At 31.8% G+C, this 19,372-nt stretch overlaps 2 protein-coding genes across 2 annotated transcripts, besides 7 other annotated features; one reads left to right on the top strand and one right to left on the bottom strand.

The window, feature by feature from the left end:
• Positions 1 to 304: 304 nt before the first annotated feature.
• Positions 305 to 331: a microsatellite.
• Positions 332 to 3,460: 3,129 nt separating this feature from the next.
• Positions 3,461 to 5,062: a mobile genetic element.
• A 2,528-nt stretch (positions 5,063 to 7,590) lies between these two features.
• Positions 7,591 to 7,734: a microsatellite.
• Positions 7,625 to 7,677: a microsatellite.
• A 1,414-nt stretch (positions 7,735 to 9,148) lies between the features above and the next one.
• Positions 9,149 to 9,185: a microsatellite.
• Positions 9,186 to 11,831: 2,646 nt separating this feature from the next.
• ACLA_042860 (uncharacterized protein) lies at positions 11,832 to 12,971 on the top strand (the record flags this gene model as incomplete). Its single annotated transcript, XM_001274993.1, has 1 exon — positions 11,832 to 12,971. The coding sequence occupies one exon, from the start codon at positions 11,832 to 11,834 to the stop codon at positions 12,969 to 12,971; it is 1,140 nt and encodes a 379-aa protein (XP_001274994.1).
• Positions 12,972 to 14,225: 1,254 nt separating this feature from the next.
• ACLA_042850 (AMP deaminase) lies at positions 14,226 to 16,824 on the bottom strand (the record flags this gene model as incomplete). The annotated part of the gene is made up of 3 exons (XM_001274992.1): positions 14,226 to 14,250; positions 14,296 to 15,416; positions 15,472 to 16,824. The coding sequence occupies 3 exons, from the start codon at positions 16,822 to 16,824 to the stop codon at positions 14,226 to 14,228; spliced, it is 2,499 nt and encodes an 832-aa protein (XP_001274993.1).
• Positions 16,825 to 18,041: 1,217 nt separating this feature from the next.
• Positions 18,042 to 18,123: a microsatellite.
• Positions 18,124 to 18,430: 307 nt separating this feature from the next.
• Positions 18,431 to 18,541: a microsatellite.
• Between the last annotated feature and the right edge of the window lie 831 nt (positions 18,542 to 19,372).

The raw sequence follows: 19,372 nt of genomic DNA, 5'->3' as shown, positions 1-19,372 counted from the left end.
CTACTAATCTAATAGGTAGATACTAGCATCCCCTAGGGCTTACTACTCTTACTAATCCTATATAATACAGATCTAATAATATATATAGACATAAATAATGCCATAGTAGCAGGCAACACTAATAATATTAGCTATATTAATAATATAATTATACTTATAACTACTAAGTCTAAATCTACTAATTATACTAAGATCTATAAAAACTATTAATAAACCTATCTCTAATAGGCTACCACCTATACCTCCTAATTTAAATTATCTAAATTCTAGCTTATTTACTTCTACCCCCCACATAGCTAAAGCAATACTAATACTAATACTAATACTAATATAGAAGATGGTATACTACTAGATCTAGGTAATAAATAGATTATCTAGCTAGGTAAGATAGCTAAGCTACTTAGTATTACTCTTAATTAGTATCTTATATTTAATAAGTACCTAAGATATATTAATATAGCTGCCACCCAGCACCTATAGGTAATTAATATACTAAGTAGGTCTAAGTAGGGGCTAGAGCTAGTAGACCTATAATATATATATATATTATATATTACTCTTATTATACTCTATACTACCTTAGCCTAATATATACTACTAATCTATAGTCAGAAGCTTTACTATAGTTAGTAGGTGAAGATGCTTAATTATATATAATATTAAGTAGGGAAGCTAATTAGCAGAGCCTTCTATATAGTTAGTAGAGATATATTTAATATAGAACTCTACCTAATACTAATATCCCTCCTCCTCTAGTAGTAATACATCTAGACCCTCCTTCAGATCATAATAATACTAGTATACTAGATATATATGCTAGCCTACTACTAGTACTACTAAAATCTACTCTTCTACATATTAATAGAGTCTACTAAGAAAGAAGTTAAACTTACTACTAGTATTAACCTATATAATATAGAAAGATAACTTCTATAAGTAGTACTGCAATGGTGGGTCCCCCTAGAAATTAATATTAATAAGACTAAAGAACTCTCTCTTCTCTACTATTAGATTTAAATAGTGATATACTTAGAAGTAATCTAGATCTATACTAATAGATTAGGTATTAATAGCTATATTAGAATAGTAGTAGTATACCTAGACCTACTAATCTACTATAAATAATATTTAGGTAGGATAAATAAACATAATATGGCTATTATAGAAATTATAGGGCTAGTTCTTACCCTATATCTTATCTAATATAAGCTAATTCTAAATAGAACTAATACTACAGCCTACTAAGCTATATAAAAATATATTAAAATATACTCTAATAATTAGGGGGCCCTCTGTATACTATAGAATCCCTAATAGATAATTAGATAGTATCTAATCTAGATTATTATTAAACTTCTTAACCTACTTAACCCTATAATAGATATCTTCTTCTATTAGTTAGCTACCTACTATAGGGTCCTAGGGAATAAGCTAGTAGATCTATATATTAAGAAAGTAATTAAGTAGTAAAAAGATAGATAGTAATAGGGCTTATCTATAATTATAATACTTAACTACTTAATATAGAATATCCTAGAAATATAGATCTACTAGTATACTAAGGATTAATAGAGGGAGTAGTAAAAGTAATTAAAATAAGGTAATTTATTCTATTATATTCTTCTAGAGGTCTTAGCCTACTCCCTAGAAATCTATAATAGCCTATCTCTTATAGAATATAGTATACTAGTATAAATATAGATAGATAAGATTAGACTAAATTACTACCTCTTAACTATTAACTAGACTAATAATATAATATACTTATATAGATAAGCTAGTTGTAAGGATTGTGAAGGTCTAATATGTATTATATTAAAGCTACCTTTGCAGAGGAACCTAATGATGAGAAGGCTCCTTATAAGAGGTCATATAAATAGTTATATAACTTATAAAGATATAAATCCTGCCTATAATTACTTAACTTTAGAGTTTAGTAATAATCTCTTTAAATAAAGATATCTATATTTAAGTCTATTTATAATTATTCTTTTTTTATATTAGTTTCTAATTCTTACAGATTATAGATCCTTATATTTTATTACTTAACCTTTAAAACTAGTCTATTAAGAAAATAATATTAAAAAAGAGATTAATTAGATTAGAACTATCTAGTAAATCCTCCTCTATAACTATATAAAGTTAAATAATAGGAAAAGAGATAGCCTATAAAGAGGAAGGCTCTAAGAATAAGCTAGATTTATAAGACTCTCTTATTTTAATAGATCTAAAGTTAATAGAGGTAACTCCTATAAGGAAGTATTTATAATAAAAATTATAGCTTTTATAAGAAATCTAGAAGCTTTATAATAATCTAGGTATAGGCCTTAGAAAGTATCTATAAAGTTAGGAATAAAAGAAATTATTCTTATTATTTATAAAGAAGACTAATATCTAAATCTAATCTCTATCTAAGTCTAAGAGATACTTAACCTATAATTATATAATATATTAAGCCTTTATTATAAGCTAAGAGTCTACTATAAAAGCTAATAGCTAGGATAAGAAGAAGTATACTAAAATTATAATAGCTTATCTAGATTATATACTCTCTAATCTTTAATAAAGTAAGATATCTAAGGACTTCTATAATTAAGAGTAAAAAGATTTTTATATTTTTTAAAAATTATAGTTAGATAATTTAGAGAATTATAAGTAGGAAGTATAATTATAAATATTTTAAATAAGATCTTATAAGAAAGAAATAAACTATATATACTAATAGAGATAATATAAGTAATAAGTTAAAATTAGAGATAATATAAAAAATATAAAGAAAATATAATTATATCTCTTCTTTAAGTTCTTCTCTATAATATTTAAGTAAAAGATCTATAAATATTTAGAGTTCCTAAAATCTAAGAAAGAGATAGTCTCTCTACTTATAAGACTATATCTAAATATAGAATAGAATACTTATTAGGACCTCTTATATAAAGATAAGAATTATTAAAACTTTAGGAACTTAGGGAAGCCCCTTATAGATTATATTATTATTAAAAAGATAGAGATAATAGGATCTACTATAACTATATTATTTATAAAGAGGTAAGGCCTATAGTCTTATATTTTTAGTATTTTATAAATCTACTTTAATTATAATAAGAAAGAATATATTATAAGATACTATCTAAGTAAGCCTAAGTAGGAGGACTATATAAAGACTAAATAATTAGTTATTATTATTATTATTAAAGAATAGAATAAGAAGTATTATAGATTCTTACTCTTTTATCTAAGTATATTTCTTTAGACTTAGATAGAAGAGAAAAGGAAGAGACTAATCTTATAAGTATTAATTAATAATAAAAGCTTAGTTAATCTTATTCTTATAATACTAGTTAAGGAAAATAACTAATATACCCTACTATAGTAGGTCTTTATAGAGATATTAACCTTATAAAAAATAAGAAATAAAGAAGTAGTAGAAGCTACTATCTTAGTTAAGAATAGTAATAGAATAAAGTAGCTCTTTATAGAGCTTATAGTAGTATCTCTAAATATAAATTATATTATCTTAGGGATGCTATAGTTAAAGTAATATAATCTTATAATTCTTTAAAGAAAAGATAGAGTAATCTTTAATATAGAGTTAGCTCTATAAATTTATTTAGTCTTAGTAGAAGAGTTTATAGAAGTAGGAGATATAATAGTTATAGTAATATAAGTTATAGAAACCCTATAAGAGATAGTAAAAGATAAGAACTTTATATTAGACTAGTTTATAAATTTTTATATAGTCTTCCGAGAGGAGAAGACTTAGGTATTATTATTATATTATAAAAATATAGACCTAGAGATAGATCTAAAAGAAGAAAAATAACTACTCTTTAGATCTCTTTATAATTTCTTTTTAGTAGAATTAGTAGTACTTTATAAGTATCTTTAGATAATACTTATAAAGAGGTAGATCTAAGAGTTAAAATTAATAATAAAAATATTAATCCTCTTTATAAAGAAGAAAGATAGTACCCTCTAGTTATATATTAATTATTATAATCTAAATTATATTACCCTAAAGAATTACTATCTACTTCCCCTTATTCTAAAGACTATTAAGAGGCTTATAAAGAGGAGGATTTTTATATAGCTAGATCTTTATAAAGCTTATTATAGGATTAGGATTATAAAGAGATAGGAGTAGAAAATAGTCTTTTATATAAAGTATAGATTATTTAAGTATTTAGTTATATCTTTTAGGCTTACTAATACTCCTGTAATATTCTAGAGCTTTATAAACTAGCTATTTTATAATTATCTAGATATCTTTATAATAGTCTATATTAATAGTATTATAGTATTCTTATAAGATAAGAAGGAGTACTATAAGTATATCTACTTTATAATAGCTTAACTTTAATAAGTAGAACTATTTATAAAGCTAAGTAAGTATCTCTTTATAGTAAAGAGAATTAACTTCTTAGGCTATATAATTATATTAGAAGGTCTAGAAATAGAATCTTTATAGATTAATACTATTATAGAATAGCTATAATTAGAATCTATAAATGAGATCCTAGTATTCCTAGGATTTATTAACTAATATAGGAGGTTTATTAAGGAGTATTTATACTTTTTAGTATATCTTTTAGATCTCTTATAAAAACCTAGCCTAGGAAGTAAGAAGAGGACCATAGAGAAGGAGTTCTTAATTCTAGAAGTAGTAAATATCTTTAATAAATTAAAGAAAATATTTATAGAGTATATTATTCTTACTTACTTTTATAAGAAGTATTACTTATAGATAGAAATAGATATATCTAAATATATTATCTATAGGATATTATTATAGCTAAGTAAGGAGGGTTATTAGTAGCTAGTAGTCTTCTTCTTATAGAAGATATAATCTATAGAGAAGAACTATAGCATCTATAACTAGGAACTTCTTATAATAATAGAATCCTTTAGAGAGTAGTATTACTATCTAGAGGATTTATAAAAAATTATTAAAATTATTACTAATTATAATAGTCTTTACTACTTTAGGACTATACTCTAATTATTATAAAGATAGATAAGATAGTTATAAATACTTATAGTATTTAATTTTAAGATAGTCTTCTATACTAGAAAAAAAAATCTTATAGATAGACCCTTATAAAGAGCTAATTATAAGAGAGAGGCTATAAAGATTAATATCTAGGACTAAGAAGATAGAGACCCTAATATATTAAGATAATAATTAATATTTTATAAAAGAGAACCTACTAAAGTAAATATTCTAGAAGATATAGAGTAGAAGGTTTATATAATATTAGTCTATAAGATAGTAAACTTATAAGAGGAACTAGCTTAGAAAGCTAGTATTTATAAAAGTATCTAGGGGCTAGGCCCTTATATAAGTGATCTCTTTATAAAAATTTAGACTTTACTACTAAGATTACTTATATAAGATAGACTTATAAAGAAGATCTATATAGTATAGATAGAAGCTATAAAGGAATTATTATAGCTCTATTATATAAAGAATAAATTATTATATTAGATAAGCTATAAAGGGCTCCTTTATTATAAGGGCTTACTCTATATCTTAGACTATTATAACTTAAGATTAAGTATCCTTATAAAACTCTATAATAATCTTTTTATAGGCTACTTTATAAAATAAAAAATAAGAGAGTTAGTTCTAAGATACTTTTAGTAGCTAGAAATAAAGAACTTTATTTATAAATACTATATAGCTTATAAGGTATACTAAGGATTATAATAGACCTAGAGTAAGTAGTAGGGCTTACTAGAGCCTATATCTATCTTTATAGATATCTAGATCTAAATTACTATAGATCTAATTATAGATCTCCCTATAAGTACTTCTATAGTGAATTTATAAGAAGCTTTTAATAGTATCTTAGTAGTAATAGACTAATTTAGTAAGATAAGCTATTTTATACCTATCTAGACTATCCTTAGTAAGAAGAAGTTAGTAATAACTCTTATCTATAAAGTCTTCTAACTTTATAGAATCCTAGAAAAGATTATTATAAACTAGGGTTCTATCTTTATAAAAGGTTTCTAGATAGATTTTATATTTTATCTCCTAATTTATAAGGGCCTTTCTATAGCCTATTACCTATAGATAAATAACTAGATAAAATACTTAAATAGTATACTAGAATAGTATTTATAAGCCTATATTAACTTTAGTTAAGAAGACTAGGTTAACTATCTCCTTATTATAAAGTTTATTTATAATAATATATATTAAGTATTTATTAAGAATATATCTTTTTATATAGTTATAGGTGTTAACCTTTATATAATAATAATAGATTTTATAAATTAATTAAAGAGTAAGATTATAAAAAAATTAGTTATAAAGAGATTAACTAAACTAGAATATACTTATAAATATATAAAGAAGGCTTTAATAAGAGCCTAAGCCTACTAAAAAAAATATCATAATAAGAAATATATTATAAAGATATTTTAAGTAGGAGACTAAGTCTAGATCTTTACTAAGAATATATTATAGATTAGACTAACTATAAAGTTAGATTAGTTAAATACTAGTCTAGTATAAATTATAGAATATATAGATAATCTAGCTTATTATATAAATCTACTACTAGGCCTTAAGATATATAATATATTCGATATCTCTATACTCTATAAATATAAGGAGATAGAAGAAATAAACTTATAGAAATACTTCTCTATCTATAAAGCTATAGAAGAGGACTATAAATACTATCTAGAGGTAATCTTAGACTTATAAAATAATAAATAATCTATAGAGTATTATATCTAATAAAAGAGATATACTAAGGAAGATAATACTTTAGAACTTATAAAAGATCTATACTATCTATAGATATATAAAGACTATATAAGGAACCCTATAAGGAGGAGAAACTTATCTTTATTAAGAAAAAAATAAAATAATAAATAAAAAAAATATAAAAAAAATCCCTAACTCCTAAACCCATTATTATAAAGGTATCTAATATTAAGTATAAGTATAATATAGTTTATAGGGCTAGAAAGATAATTACTAAACCTAAGGATACTTAAAAAAATAATTCTTATAGCTATAATAAAGATAGTTATTATACTTCCTAGCTAGCTTATTAAAAATATATACTATAAATACTAAGCTTATACTTAGATTATAATAAATACTATACTTCTAGCTAGTAGGAGGTCTTATCCTAGCTCTAGTTATAAAAATAGTTTTATAGAGCTAGGTATAGACTTCTAGCTAACTAGATATACTAAAGCTATACTAATTAATAAAGTAGAGTAGGGTCTTAATAACTTATACTTACTTCTAGTCTAATAAAGATTATAATCCTATCTAGGGTAGGAGCCCTATAACTATTACTAGATTCCTCTATAAGTAGGGGAGGAACTAGATATCTAGAAGTAGCTCTATTATTAAGCTAGAAGCCTAGATAGTAATACTACTAATAGTAGGTATAGGGGTATCCTAGTTAGCCCTAGGAGTATTTATTAAAGATAGTAGTAGCCTAAAGATAGAGGCTCCCCTTATAATAGGGGCTGGCTATACTCTTATTAAATTAATAAAAAAGGGCCTATATATAACCCTATATAGGGGGAGGAAGGCCCCTATAGGAATAAGAGAAAGAGAGATAGGAGGAGCTATAGTAGTAGTAGTAATAGTAGTAGTAGGGGTAGTAGTAATAGGCCTAGTAGGGGTGGCAGTAACAGGCCTAGTAGTAGTAGTAGTAGTAGTAGGTATAGAAGGGAGGGGTATAGCAGGTAGTAATAGTAGTATAAAGATTATCTCCTCCTTCTTTTCTAAGAATTATTAATAAGAATATTATAGACTTATAAGCCTTTACTTACCTCTAAGAGGTTAGAGGGGATAGGTAAGAGTAAAGATATAAAAAAAAAGATATAAAAAGATATTTTTTTATAAAATATCTTATAATATATTAACTACCTCTTCCTAAATATTATAAATTACAGAAGGTCCCTTACTAAAACTTTTATAATAAAAACTAAGAAAAATATAAAAGATAGAGAGAAAAAAAGCTTATATACTCTATAAAAACTATTATTATCCTAAATCCTACTCTATAAAAATTTTATATAATAAGGCTATTAAGGGATTTATAAATATATTATAAGAATAAGTAATATAAATCTAAAATATACTATAAGAAGATTTTAATAGTAATAAAGATATTATAGTTAAAGAGGTCTATTTATAACTAAGTCTTTATAAGAAGATAAATAAATATAAGTTTATAAAAGAAAAGAATAATAAATCTTTTTTATTATTTATAATTTTCTTTTTATAAAAAAAGATTTTTATTAAATAAAGATTTTTACTAATACACCTTATTATAAATAAGGAATCTTAGATAGATCTTAGAGGCTAAGATCTTTTAAGAGAGAGGGTAGTTATAAGGATTATAAAGGTTTATTATATATTATATTAAAGCTATCTTTATAGAGGAACCTAATAATAAGAAGACTCTTTATAAGAGATTATATAAATAATTATATAATCTATAAAGATATAAATCCTGCCTATAACTACTAAACTTTAGAGTTCAGTAATAATCTCTTTAAATAAGGATACCTATATTTAAGTCTATTTATAATCATTCTTCTTTCACACTAGTTTCTAATTCTCATGGATCATAGATCCTTATACTTCTAAGATAATCTACTATATATTATTTAACTATACCTACTATAATAACCTACACTAGTAGATATAGATAGATAGGCTCCCCTATAATATAATAGTGGCCTTAGCAGAGGTAAGGAACACTACATGCATTATATAGTTTATATTAAATACTAGCTATCTAATATATCTAGTAGATACTACTTAGCTAGGCTGGCTTATGCTAGGTACCCCTGGTAATACCTAACTTATGGCACCTATAGATAATAGCTAACTTTATATTTTTACTATACTCTCTTATATTTTATATTCCCAGTAGCAAATACTAGTAAATATAGCCCTAGCTAGTAGACATCTATAGCACTAGGCACTAACTAATAATTATATAATATTAGTACACCCTCTGACCCTCATAGCTTAGGAATCTATGGATCTATCTAAAATAGGTAGTAATAGTATAGGGGATAGAGGCAGTATCTAGATAAGTATAGAAATACAGGGGATATGTAGGTAATAGGGGAACCATAATAGAGAGGGAATACTACTAACTAGTAGTAGTATTACTAGTAGTAGTAGCTGCAGTAGTTAAAAGACAGTAGGATATATATATATATCTAGGTGTCTGATCCTCTAACCTTATATATATATATATTCTTGCAGTAGTACAGTCTAAATAGGATGGCTATATATGACACTACAGTTAGTACTATCTATTAGGAGCCTCTGTTGTGGCCCAGCTCAGTGCTAAAACAGAGTAAGGAATTAATTAATCAATCAACTAAGAGGAAACTTTAGATTAAGTATACTAATAATAATAATAATAAGTAACCTAGAGTATCTACTATCTTATATACTAGTAATATTAAAGATTTTATAATACAATTAATAGAATAATATATAGAGTAGTTAAAGTAATAGTTATAATATTCCTAGGATTCTTTTATATTTTATAATCTTCCTAAAAATCCCTCTAAGGGATATTAGCCTAATAATATAAAATATCTTATTAGTAACCTTATACTTAATATAAATACAATTATTAATAGTAATTAGATTAATAATAACTTCTCTTTTAGGAAACTAGTAATAGTAATACAATATAAGATTATTAGATCTTCCTACACCTTTACACAACCTATATCATTGGGCTTACCAACTATATTAATTAGTATTTAAAAAGATATAAAAAAAATAACTTATATTAAGCCTTCTCTAGTACCTCCTCTTAGTAAGAGATAACTAAAAAAAATATAATAATAAATACGAATTAATAATAGCACACCTCTAATTGAAGAATAAGGATAATAATAATACTTAATAATAAAGTAAAAATAATATAAAGAGAAAATAGTAACAATAAAGATAATATGAAAGAGTAAAGAGATAGTAATATAAATAAAAAATACAGAAGTAGGAGAGGATTAATAAAAATTAAACTTAAAATAAAAAAATTATAATTAATTATCTTGGATAAAGATTATACATTAAATCTCTTATAATAAAATAAGTTCTTTATTTATAAATATTAAAATAAAATAAAAAATTTATAATTAATTATTATTTAATAAATCTATATGAAGAGGCCTGTGACTATATGCTAATAATAGACATTTATTTAAAATAGAAACTATAAGATTATTCTATAATATATTATAGCTTATATAATCTAAACTTACTATATATAGTATTAGACTATATAGAGAAGGATATAATTCTAATAGTAGTTTAAATCTAAATAACTACTAGACTAAAATTAAAAGATTCTTTTAGGTAGGGGTAAATAGTATTTAACCTATCTAAATATAAAGTATATATTTCTACCTATATATAAAATACATTCTATATCTAGATTAATATATTTATATTCCTCTTTCCACCCCTTAATTAGATAGATAGATAGTATTAAATATTATAAGCAGTAGTAAGGAACTAAAGGGAAGGGAGATACGCAGGCAACCAACCCCCTAACATTAACCACTAACTTCAACTGCTACTCTACCATGGTGTATTGCATATTTATGAATTACATTCACAAAACTACCAGTGGGATCATATCTGCAACAAGAAGAAATTGGCTATTAATACTAGTTTAGAGGGCAGTTAAATATAGATTTAGTATTATCCCAATCAAAATCAAATACTAGCAGTGTTTCTATGTTGGCCAGAGGGTTCCTACACTGGTGCCAAGCCAGGACACTACTAGTTATGCCACTGGTGAGCTGCTGCTGGACTGGAACAGGTAATAGACACCCCTTCTCAAATTTATTGCCATTCACATACTGCAACAGACCAAAATACAACCTTGATGGGAAAACGCAAACTAAGCCAGATAAGGTACCTAGTACCTACTACTAGTACAGAGTAGTTGGAATTAAATATCATCCAACCCTTCATGTCTCTAAGCTCTGAGAGAGATTACAGATCAACTCATTCTATCAAATACGAAGCAATGTGTGATCAGGCAGGCATAACTCCTAGAAAAGCCCGGAGATTCCTACCAGATATTATTGAAACCACATCTTACAGCTCAAGGATTAACGCACAAGAGCCTTCTACACCCCGCTCCGATGAGGTCAAAAGTCCCGAAATTGCCAAGCCAGAAAGCTCCTCAAATGCAGATGCATGCTCTGATTATATTGCTAGTAAAAAAGGCCCAGGGGACAGGCTGAATTCCCTATTTCCACCGGAATATTCTAAAATCCAGGACATCGGGGATGACTCCAATTGCAGTGTGCCTTCCCACGGTCCCAGAGAAAAACAGAATAGGAGAAAGTTCCATCCCCAGGTAGTGGAAACAAATGCCTCAAGGAGAAGACCAGCGAATTCTGCTGCGACCCCAGTCATCAACAATGTTATGCATCAAAACCAATCCTCCCGCAGAAAGTTTATCCCCCAGCTTGTGGAAACTGACAAACGCTCATTTCGCCGCTTGAACCCATCGCCCCCCCGATGTATTGTCCTGAACCCAGGCCTCAATAGTGGAAACCAACCCAATGTTGATAGTGCTAGTCACTCACGGTCAAATATTGATCATATTTTAAATGAGTCAAAATTCTCTTACACCACCCTTCGACAACGGCAAGAGAAGAGAAAGCATTCTTTTCGCATTCCAGACCTCCCTGCCATCCCTTCAAGTTGCAGCGATGTTTCAGATGGGTCGGAAATACCGTCGTCACTTTCAGTCTCGCCATCTGCGTCCTCATATGAGGCCGATAAACGTGCGAAGGCTGGTATGAACGATCAGGAGCACTGCAATAATAGTCTCACTGGTTATATATTCTCCCTTGCAAATCGATCCGTGGAAAGTAAGCTGAAGGAACAGGCACTGGCAGCATTCCCCAACGAACAAGTTCATGAGCCTGTCGACCACTTTGCCATTGATAAGGAAGAAGATGAAGGCTTGGGCGAGGCAGTAGGAATTTCACATACAATTAGACGTGAATCGTCGGCCGATCTTCCATGGGAGCTTGAACACTTGCGCCGGCACAAGGAGGATGCTGAGATGAGGGACCGGGCCATGGTAGGCATGAAGGGAACATGGGGTTCAACTGCACGTTTCAACCCCCGGCAAATATCTGAAGGAATTGACCACGCTGTCGTGCACACCGGGTACTGGAGAGGATATCAAGAGTCAAAGCACTCGAAATATCTCGCGCGTCCTCGTATGTTAGGCGACGACCTCATTTTCCCGCAAAGCCTTTCTCCCAAGTCGACTATCTGTGAAAGCGGCTCAATACTTGAAATCAGCTGTGGCATGCATCAACTCCAGGACAAGTCGGGTCTCTGGTGTACAAAGGACACCCTTGAGCATGACTGTATCACCAATGGTCTCTGGATGGGAACGTGTTGGGTTAACAGGAGCACTCAAGAATCCCATTGCCACATGTCTTCCAGGACAACGAATCCTACCAAGGCGTTAACTAATGTCCGCTCAGGAGGACGGAACGGGGCCGAATTTAGATCTAGACTCTCGGAGAACAGCATGGATTCTCAGGGCATTAGACACCCCAACCATATTGATGGCAATTGCTGTTTTGAGCCTCACGACACCTTTGTGACGCAGATCTACAATTACCTATCTTTAGGTTATCCATGTGTTGCCCGTTACTATGATCAGGAGCTCAGCAGAGTGTCAGGCATTTCTGTAGAGGAGCTCAGGCGGGATGATGACCGTAAACATCCCAGGGGGTATGTCGACATCATTGAGAGTCATCTAACTGGCAAATTGGCTATTGCTCATGCCTGCGCTCGCTGGGTTGCGCTGCGTTTATATATTCTTGATTGGGCAAGGATACAGCCTGACGTGACAGACATTGACAATGATCACGATGCCTGGGGCGTGCGTGAGAGAAGAGGAAGCTGGGCAATTTGACTCTATTTTCATAACCAAAAGATATGTTGGATGTGCTCAATCTGCCTTTCTCTATGGCCGCTAGGTGCAAACCATTGTACGAGCATATACTAGCACCATCTCTCCGTGTCTTGACATCATCTACTTCTCGCATGTTGAGACGCGGCCGAGAGAACATATTCCAATGTCGTCGCGAAACGAGCAATACGAGAAGGTCTCTGAATACTATCAGCGCGGTAAGTAAGGGTTGGAAAATAGGGGAAAGTTGCACTTCTCTTCAAGTCGGCAGCATTTCCGGGTATATGGTCCTCTACATGGGCATCCGGGATCCGATTCTCATCAAACGTCATTGCCCGTGAGTTAATATGCAATTTTTCTGATCTCCGAGTATCCTGGTTATCGTAGGATATCCAGGGCGCGCAGATGTTCAAACTACAAGTTATCTTTTATTCGGTTAACAATGGCTGGAAGAAGTTGGGCTACGATTCAGGAATGTCCATGTCACTGTGTGGTGGAGGGTTCATCCACCAGCTAGCCAGTGGATGTCTCGTAAACCATCCGTGATCAATTATTAATAGCTCCAATACAAATAGCATCGAGCTAGTGCAGCTTTGCAGTTGCAGGAGGTATTCTGAAGGGCTTTGGCAATACATGATAAAAAATGGCAATGTTCGCGGTTTAGAAAATATCTAGCAAGATCACTTATCATGAATTAATGTACCATTGCCACGTTGAAATCTCCCATGCACAACACCTGGGAAAATATTCTGCTCCTGAAGTCCTCCTGAAGAGTCTGCAGAGTCATCTTTAGAATCAGTGGTGCTTAGAGAGTCGCTGGGCTCATCAGAAGAAGCTCCATCCAAAATGTGTGATTTCCGTAAGACAACAATGCCACTGTTATCTGCCTCGGACTGCAAGCGGACAGATTCAGAAGAGGGACACACTGCACACAAGTGTTACAAGTAAGCACACACTGATCATACATTCCCTGCAAAAATGCATCAAACTAAACACTGTCAGTGAACAAAAAGGGGCATGGGAAAGTTGCAAGGGACTGAAACAGCATGAGTAATTGAGGTGTGATTAGAGGCCATGAAGTGAGTGAAAGTATATTCCTCCAACGGCTTGTGTTACTATGACTTACCAGTATGTAGATGACTTTTTTGGTTTGAAATTGAGGCTGACGAGGACACGGGCTCCAGCTGAGCAGTCGAGGCCAGTGAAATAGGATAAGCTGCTGAACTATCATTAGAGAGGCCCACATGATAGCCAATTCTAGGGAATGTTAACCAAGTATTTTCTTTTAATCAGATTCACAAGAAGAAAAAGAAAAGAGCCAACCCACAGTGCGCGCTCTTCAAGCCATGTCTCATGCCTGTATTTTTCACGAATATCTGGCACATTACTTTTTGCAACATTGTTCCCTGCAACACCAGGAAGACAACAATTTGCCCCTAGCCATCTTTTTTTCAGTGAGAGCTCAAAGCCGCTCTGTTCAACAGAATGTTTGGCGAGTTCACACATGTCCACTGCATTGAATTTGTATATTTGGGCTGCAACTGAATATTCCTCAATCAGTGGTTCCTTCGTGAATGCAAACTGTAGAGGATCATCTGTTGAGAGCGACACATTCAGACCACGTCTGAAAAAGCTTGCAAATGGATTCTTATCGTATGTCAGAAACAATGCATTGTTACTGAGTGGTGACATTGCGATTCCAATTTGATCCAGATAGAACAAATACTGCAGCAATGGAACCTTTCGAAGCAATATCCCATGGCTAATGCTGTGACAACATAAAAAGCCAGCCGCAAGATGATCCGGATCCCCTGCCTCGCCGCAATGAGGCCTCAGGTCAAATGTGTTGAAACGACGTTTCTTGCGCCAGAAATTCAGCGACGCGATATTGGCGTACATAAAGTATATCCAATAGCTATAGGGCGGATTTTGTTTCGTGTTCCATTCTCTCGGAATGGGGTATTTCTTGTATAGTCGGCGCTCGGCTTTACTCTCGTCATCCACGCTGTCGAAACCTACCACTCGCTGCAGGAAGACATGAAGTTTGGGATGACTATTGGGGTTTTGTGTCACCTCAAACAAGGGCCGGAAAACGTTCACAATCACCTGTTCGAAATTCTCCATCATGCCACTCGACTTGTACACATCATAAAGTCGAGGGACCTGAATCAACCAACGGACATTAGGTGAGAACAGTTTGTTGTCTACGACCCAAGCAGCGAGTTTGTCCCATTCGTGGATAGATCTTCCGTATATTGAGATACGCCACTCTACCATTTGGTATTTGCTGGACTCCAAGTCTGATATCACCTCTTTGGTGATTTCTGCCAGGTATCGACCCTTGATATAGTTATCTGTCTTCAGGAAGATCTCGCGGAGCCGAGATTCTCCCACCGGATTGTACTTGAGGTTGAACTTGTCAAAGCGATGGAATGAGTCCGTGTGGGCCTGCAAAAACTCAGTAAACAAGGTGGCGAAGAAAATACCTGGTGCTGATACATACATGCATATCAAGAGTATCAATGCTCAAGTCGTACGCGGTTAAGTTGATGCTTTCAAAAACCTCCCGGAGCGTCAAATGCTTGCCATCTCTGTATAAAACAACCTCGTCGGGCGATTTTTTCATCTTGCTTTTGATGAATCTGAGCAAATGTTTTTGATTCATGCAAGCCGAATGGTGAACATGGGTGTCGACTTTCCGGACATTATAGAAGTCCCTGTGAGGTGCCTTTTTGCTATCGGCTATTTCTTGATACTCGTTGAGTAGAGTATATAGTTGGAACTTGCCCTCTAAGTATGATAGTCTTTTGAATGCGAAACTCTTCGCAGGACCATCTGTAGATACGTCAATTACTGCGTCGAGGTCCATGTAGAAGTCTCGCAATGAAGGAATCTTCATGGTCGGTTCACGCTGATTTTCAGCTTCGTGTGTCTCGTATACTTGATAAACGCTATTCTTGTCCAGTCCAAAAGTCCAATTCGACTCCCCGGGGAGTGGAATGAGGTCAGCCATGTCGAAATCTTCACCGATGTCCTGTCCCATTTTCCTTCTTCTATGCCCGGCATCGGGAAGAAAATTTTGTCTCCCGGAGTCTTTATCGGCATCCCAGGCTGGCTCTGGAGGTGGAGGATATATCTTCCAATCAGTGTCATCTTTCGGATTATCCTCAGACCGCTGTGATGACAATTGGAGATATTCTGAACGTCGATCAAGTAATCTCCTAATTTTGCGATATATGACATTCAGCTCTGCGGCAATAGTACCGCTACCCGTTGTATTCGTAGTCGTTCCGACAACATTGGGGTCATCTTTGGGAGATCGGATGTGACATGCTTCTTGTGAACCTGATTCAACAAATCCAGGGCCAGTTACCCCCCTTCGAAGCGACTGGCCGACGACGCTGTGACTTGCGTTTTCGAACTGGTAACTTGTGGACATGTAATCTTGTTGAGTAAAGTTACTTGAGCTGCTGGCACCTATCCGCGTATTCTCGTGCCTGTTGACTGGCGAAGGTGGGGCCTGCGAATCACTTTCCTCGATATGGACAGGAAGCTTGTTTGCGTTTGCCGAGCTCGAGTCCTGATCCCACTCATCGTCGGTTCCTCGCGAGATAAATTGGTGATTCTGATAGAAGAGTCTTGCTTCTGCGTGACTCATCGATTTTTCGTACGCATAATCATAGGTGGGTGTCTTTTCCTCCCTATCTCGTGGAAGGATATCACTTGATGTCCTTGTTACAGCACCAATTTGAGGTGCACCTAAATCTGCTTCATGAAGCTCATCATGATGGGTCTCTGTCAACTCAGCACCAGTATCTTGGGTACAACCTGGTGGGTTGTGTGTCCTTTTGCCCATTTGATCTTCTTATATGAACGACACAGTTGATAGAAAGAGGTTCTTGGGGGGATAATATAGCGATCTATATGCCTTAGGTAGATAACCTTGTCAGTATTTCCTTTCTGGCATAATTTATCACTTTGAATGATGGCTCATTTTTGGCTCTGAATATTGAATGTGTATGGAATGCTTCACCGCAGTCTAAACTGGGGGTTTTATTCGGTTTTATTCCCCACTCGTCCCACTACAGAAGGCCAGCTCAATTTAACTAGGTTCTCCTCTCTGTTCTTGTCATGTGGACACCATAGGTGAATGATACATAAGATATTGAAGAATCGTTTGTAATTGGTTTACCGGTAAAGCCTATAGAATACTCTATTGATTTGTAGTTTTGTGTGTCTTTTCCTGTCTTCTCATTTATCTGAATCGATTGAATGTCTATGGCCCAGGTATGTCAGTATAACCTTGAATTCCTGGTCTTGAAAACCAAGAAAAGTTCCATCCAATCTAATCTTTCGCCAGTGGACTTTGTCAAGTGGTGAACCCCCTTTTAGGTACAAAATTAATCCAAATTATCTACTGGGGAAGAGAAATTTGTTAATTCGCTATACTTTATCGCGCCTATTATTTTAAACATTCTATTCTGCTTACCGGAGCCTGGAGGGTCTTACCTAGCCCACTCTGGGTAAGCTGTCAAGTGCGGCTATATACCAAGCTAGCTTAGCTTGGGCTCCTCCTGTCCTAATAGGGCATCTGAGGGCCTCAGAGAGGATGCCTAGGACCTCAGAAATCTTAAGCCCTCGGGCCAAAGCCTTGCAGATGAGTGCGCTACTAGCGAGCTGCCTAGCAACTGATGGTAATGTTAGTCTCCTGGCTTTGTGATCATTATTATATCATTACCATTGTCAATTCAATTCAATTCTTCATTAACGCATCTGTCAGCCTAACAGTTGAGTGGCAGCAGGCCCCTAGGGGTAGCTAGGCTATCTACTATTGGATACACTAAATCTTAGATTAGTATAAAGTCTATAAGTATCTCCTGATACATCTCTAAGCTAAGTACCTATATAAAGTCCCTATTATCTTCCCTATTAGGGTTGTTCTGCACATTATATTATAATAATTATAATATAATGGTTCTGCCAGCAGTTCTACACAGTAAATTTAGTAATATTACCTAACTACTTTAGTTAGCATCTGATATTTCTATTTTTGTCTTTGGTCATCTTAGCATAATACATATATTTATATTTATATATATCCCTATATAGATTTATAAGTATATAAATTTTAGTATTATAATATATAACTCTATATTTCTAAAATAGAAGATATAAATGTCACATCCACACTTGAGACATGAGATAGCAAGATAATAAGATAAGTAGATAGCTTCTTTACGTAGTAAAGATAAGAATAAAAAAATATCTATCTTCCTAATATTATCTATATCACTAATACTAAATTAGTAGCCTATCCTGGCTCTTAGGATAAGTTAATTAAATTTTAATTTAATTGATTTTCTATAAGAAATAAATTTTTCCCTCCTTATCTTACTACATAAAGTAGTTATTTTATTTACTTAGTCTATAGGATATCTATACTAACTTCTTAATAGTTAAGCTACTATTGTTAGCCTTATTAGTTTATTAGTTTCACTAAGATTTTATTAATTTTATTAATCTTATTATTATTTTAATATTAGTTTTAGCTTCTCTATTATATAGTTTTATTAAATCATCTAAATTATAGAGTCTTAAAGTATAATTTATCTTTATCTAGATCTTACTATCTATTTATTGAATCTCTATTTATCTATTTATTAAATTCGTTAGTATTATTTAATTGATATTAATAGAGCTATTAGCATAATAGCTCTTATCTTTTATTAAATCTAGATATATAATAGTATAGGATATTATTTAGGATATCTATACTAGAGTTTAATTTCTTATTCTAGAGTAGACACCAGTTGCTATACTAAATAACTAGATTTATTTATATCTACTACTAGTAGTATATAATATGTAAATAGGAAATAGAGTAGCTATAAGAGAACTAAGACTTTATTAATTGTTATGGTCCTACCACTGTATGTGGCAAGGAGTCATGTGACATAATAAGATATCCCTACAGCGGAAGCCATAGTAAAATGAATCATCTTTCAACCATCAACGAAATCCATCACCACCTTTCGTGGTTTTACGACTACCATCGTAACAGTTTCTATATCTAATATAGAATAACTAATAAGAGAGTTATATAAAGACTACTTAATAGATAGAAAGATATAATAATATCTAGATACATTTTAAATATTACTCTAAAAGTAAGGTAATTGAGTACTAAAAATTATAAATCTAAGTTAATTTTAGTATTACTATTATCTACATAGCTTGGGTATCTTAATCTATAAGTAATACTATTAGTAATTATATTATTATTCTAATATTGTTTATTATTACTATTTTCTAGTAGTAAGAATATAATATTAATAAATATAATATTGTTATTATCTTCTATATAACTATCTATATAAATTTTAAAGAGTTATTATAGTACTTAT

The sequence above is a fragment of the Aspergillus clavatus genome, genomic scaffold (genome assembly GCF_000002715.2).
Source record: "Aspergillus clavatus NRRL 1 1099423829792 genomic scaffold, whole genome shotgun sequence".
NCBI lineage: Eukaryota > Fungi > Ascomycota > Eurotiomycetes > Eurotiales > Aspergillaceae > Aspergillus > Aspergillus clavatus.
The sequence above is the reverse complement of the archived record's forward strand: the minus strand, read 5'-3'. Positions and strand labels throughout refer to the sequence as shown.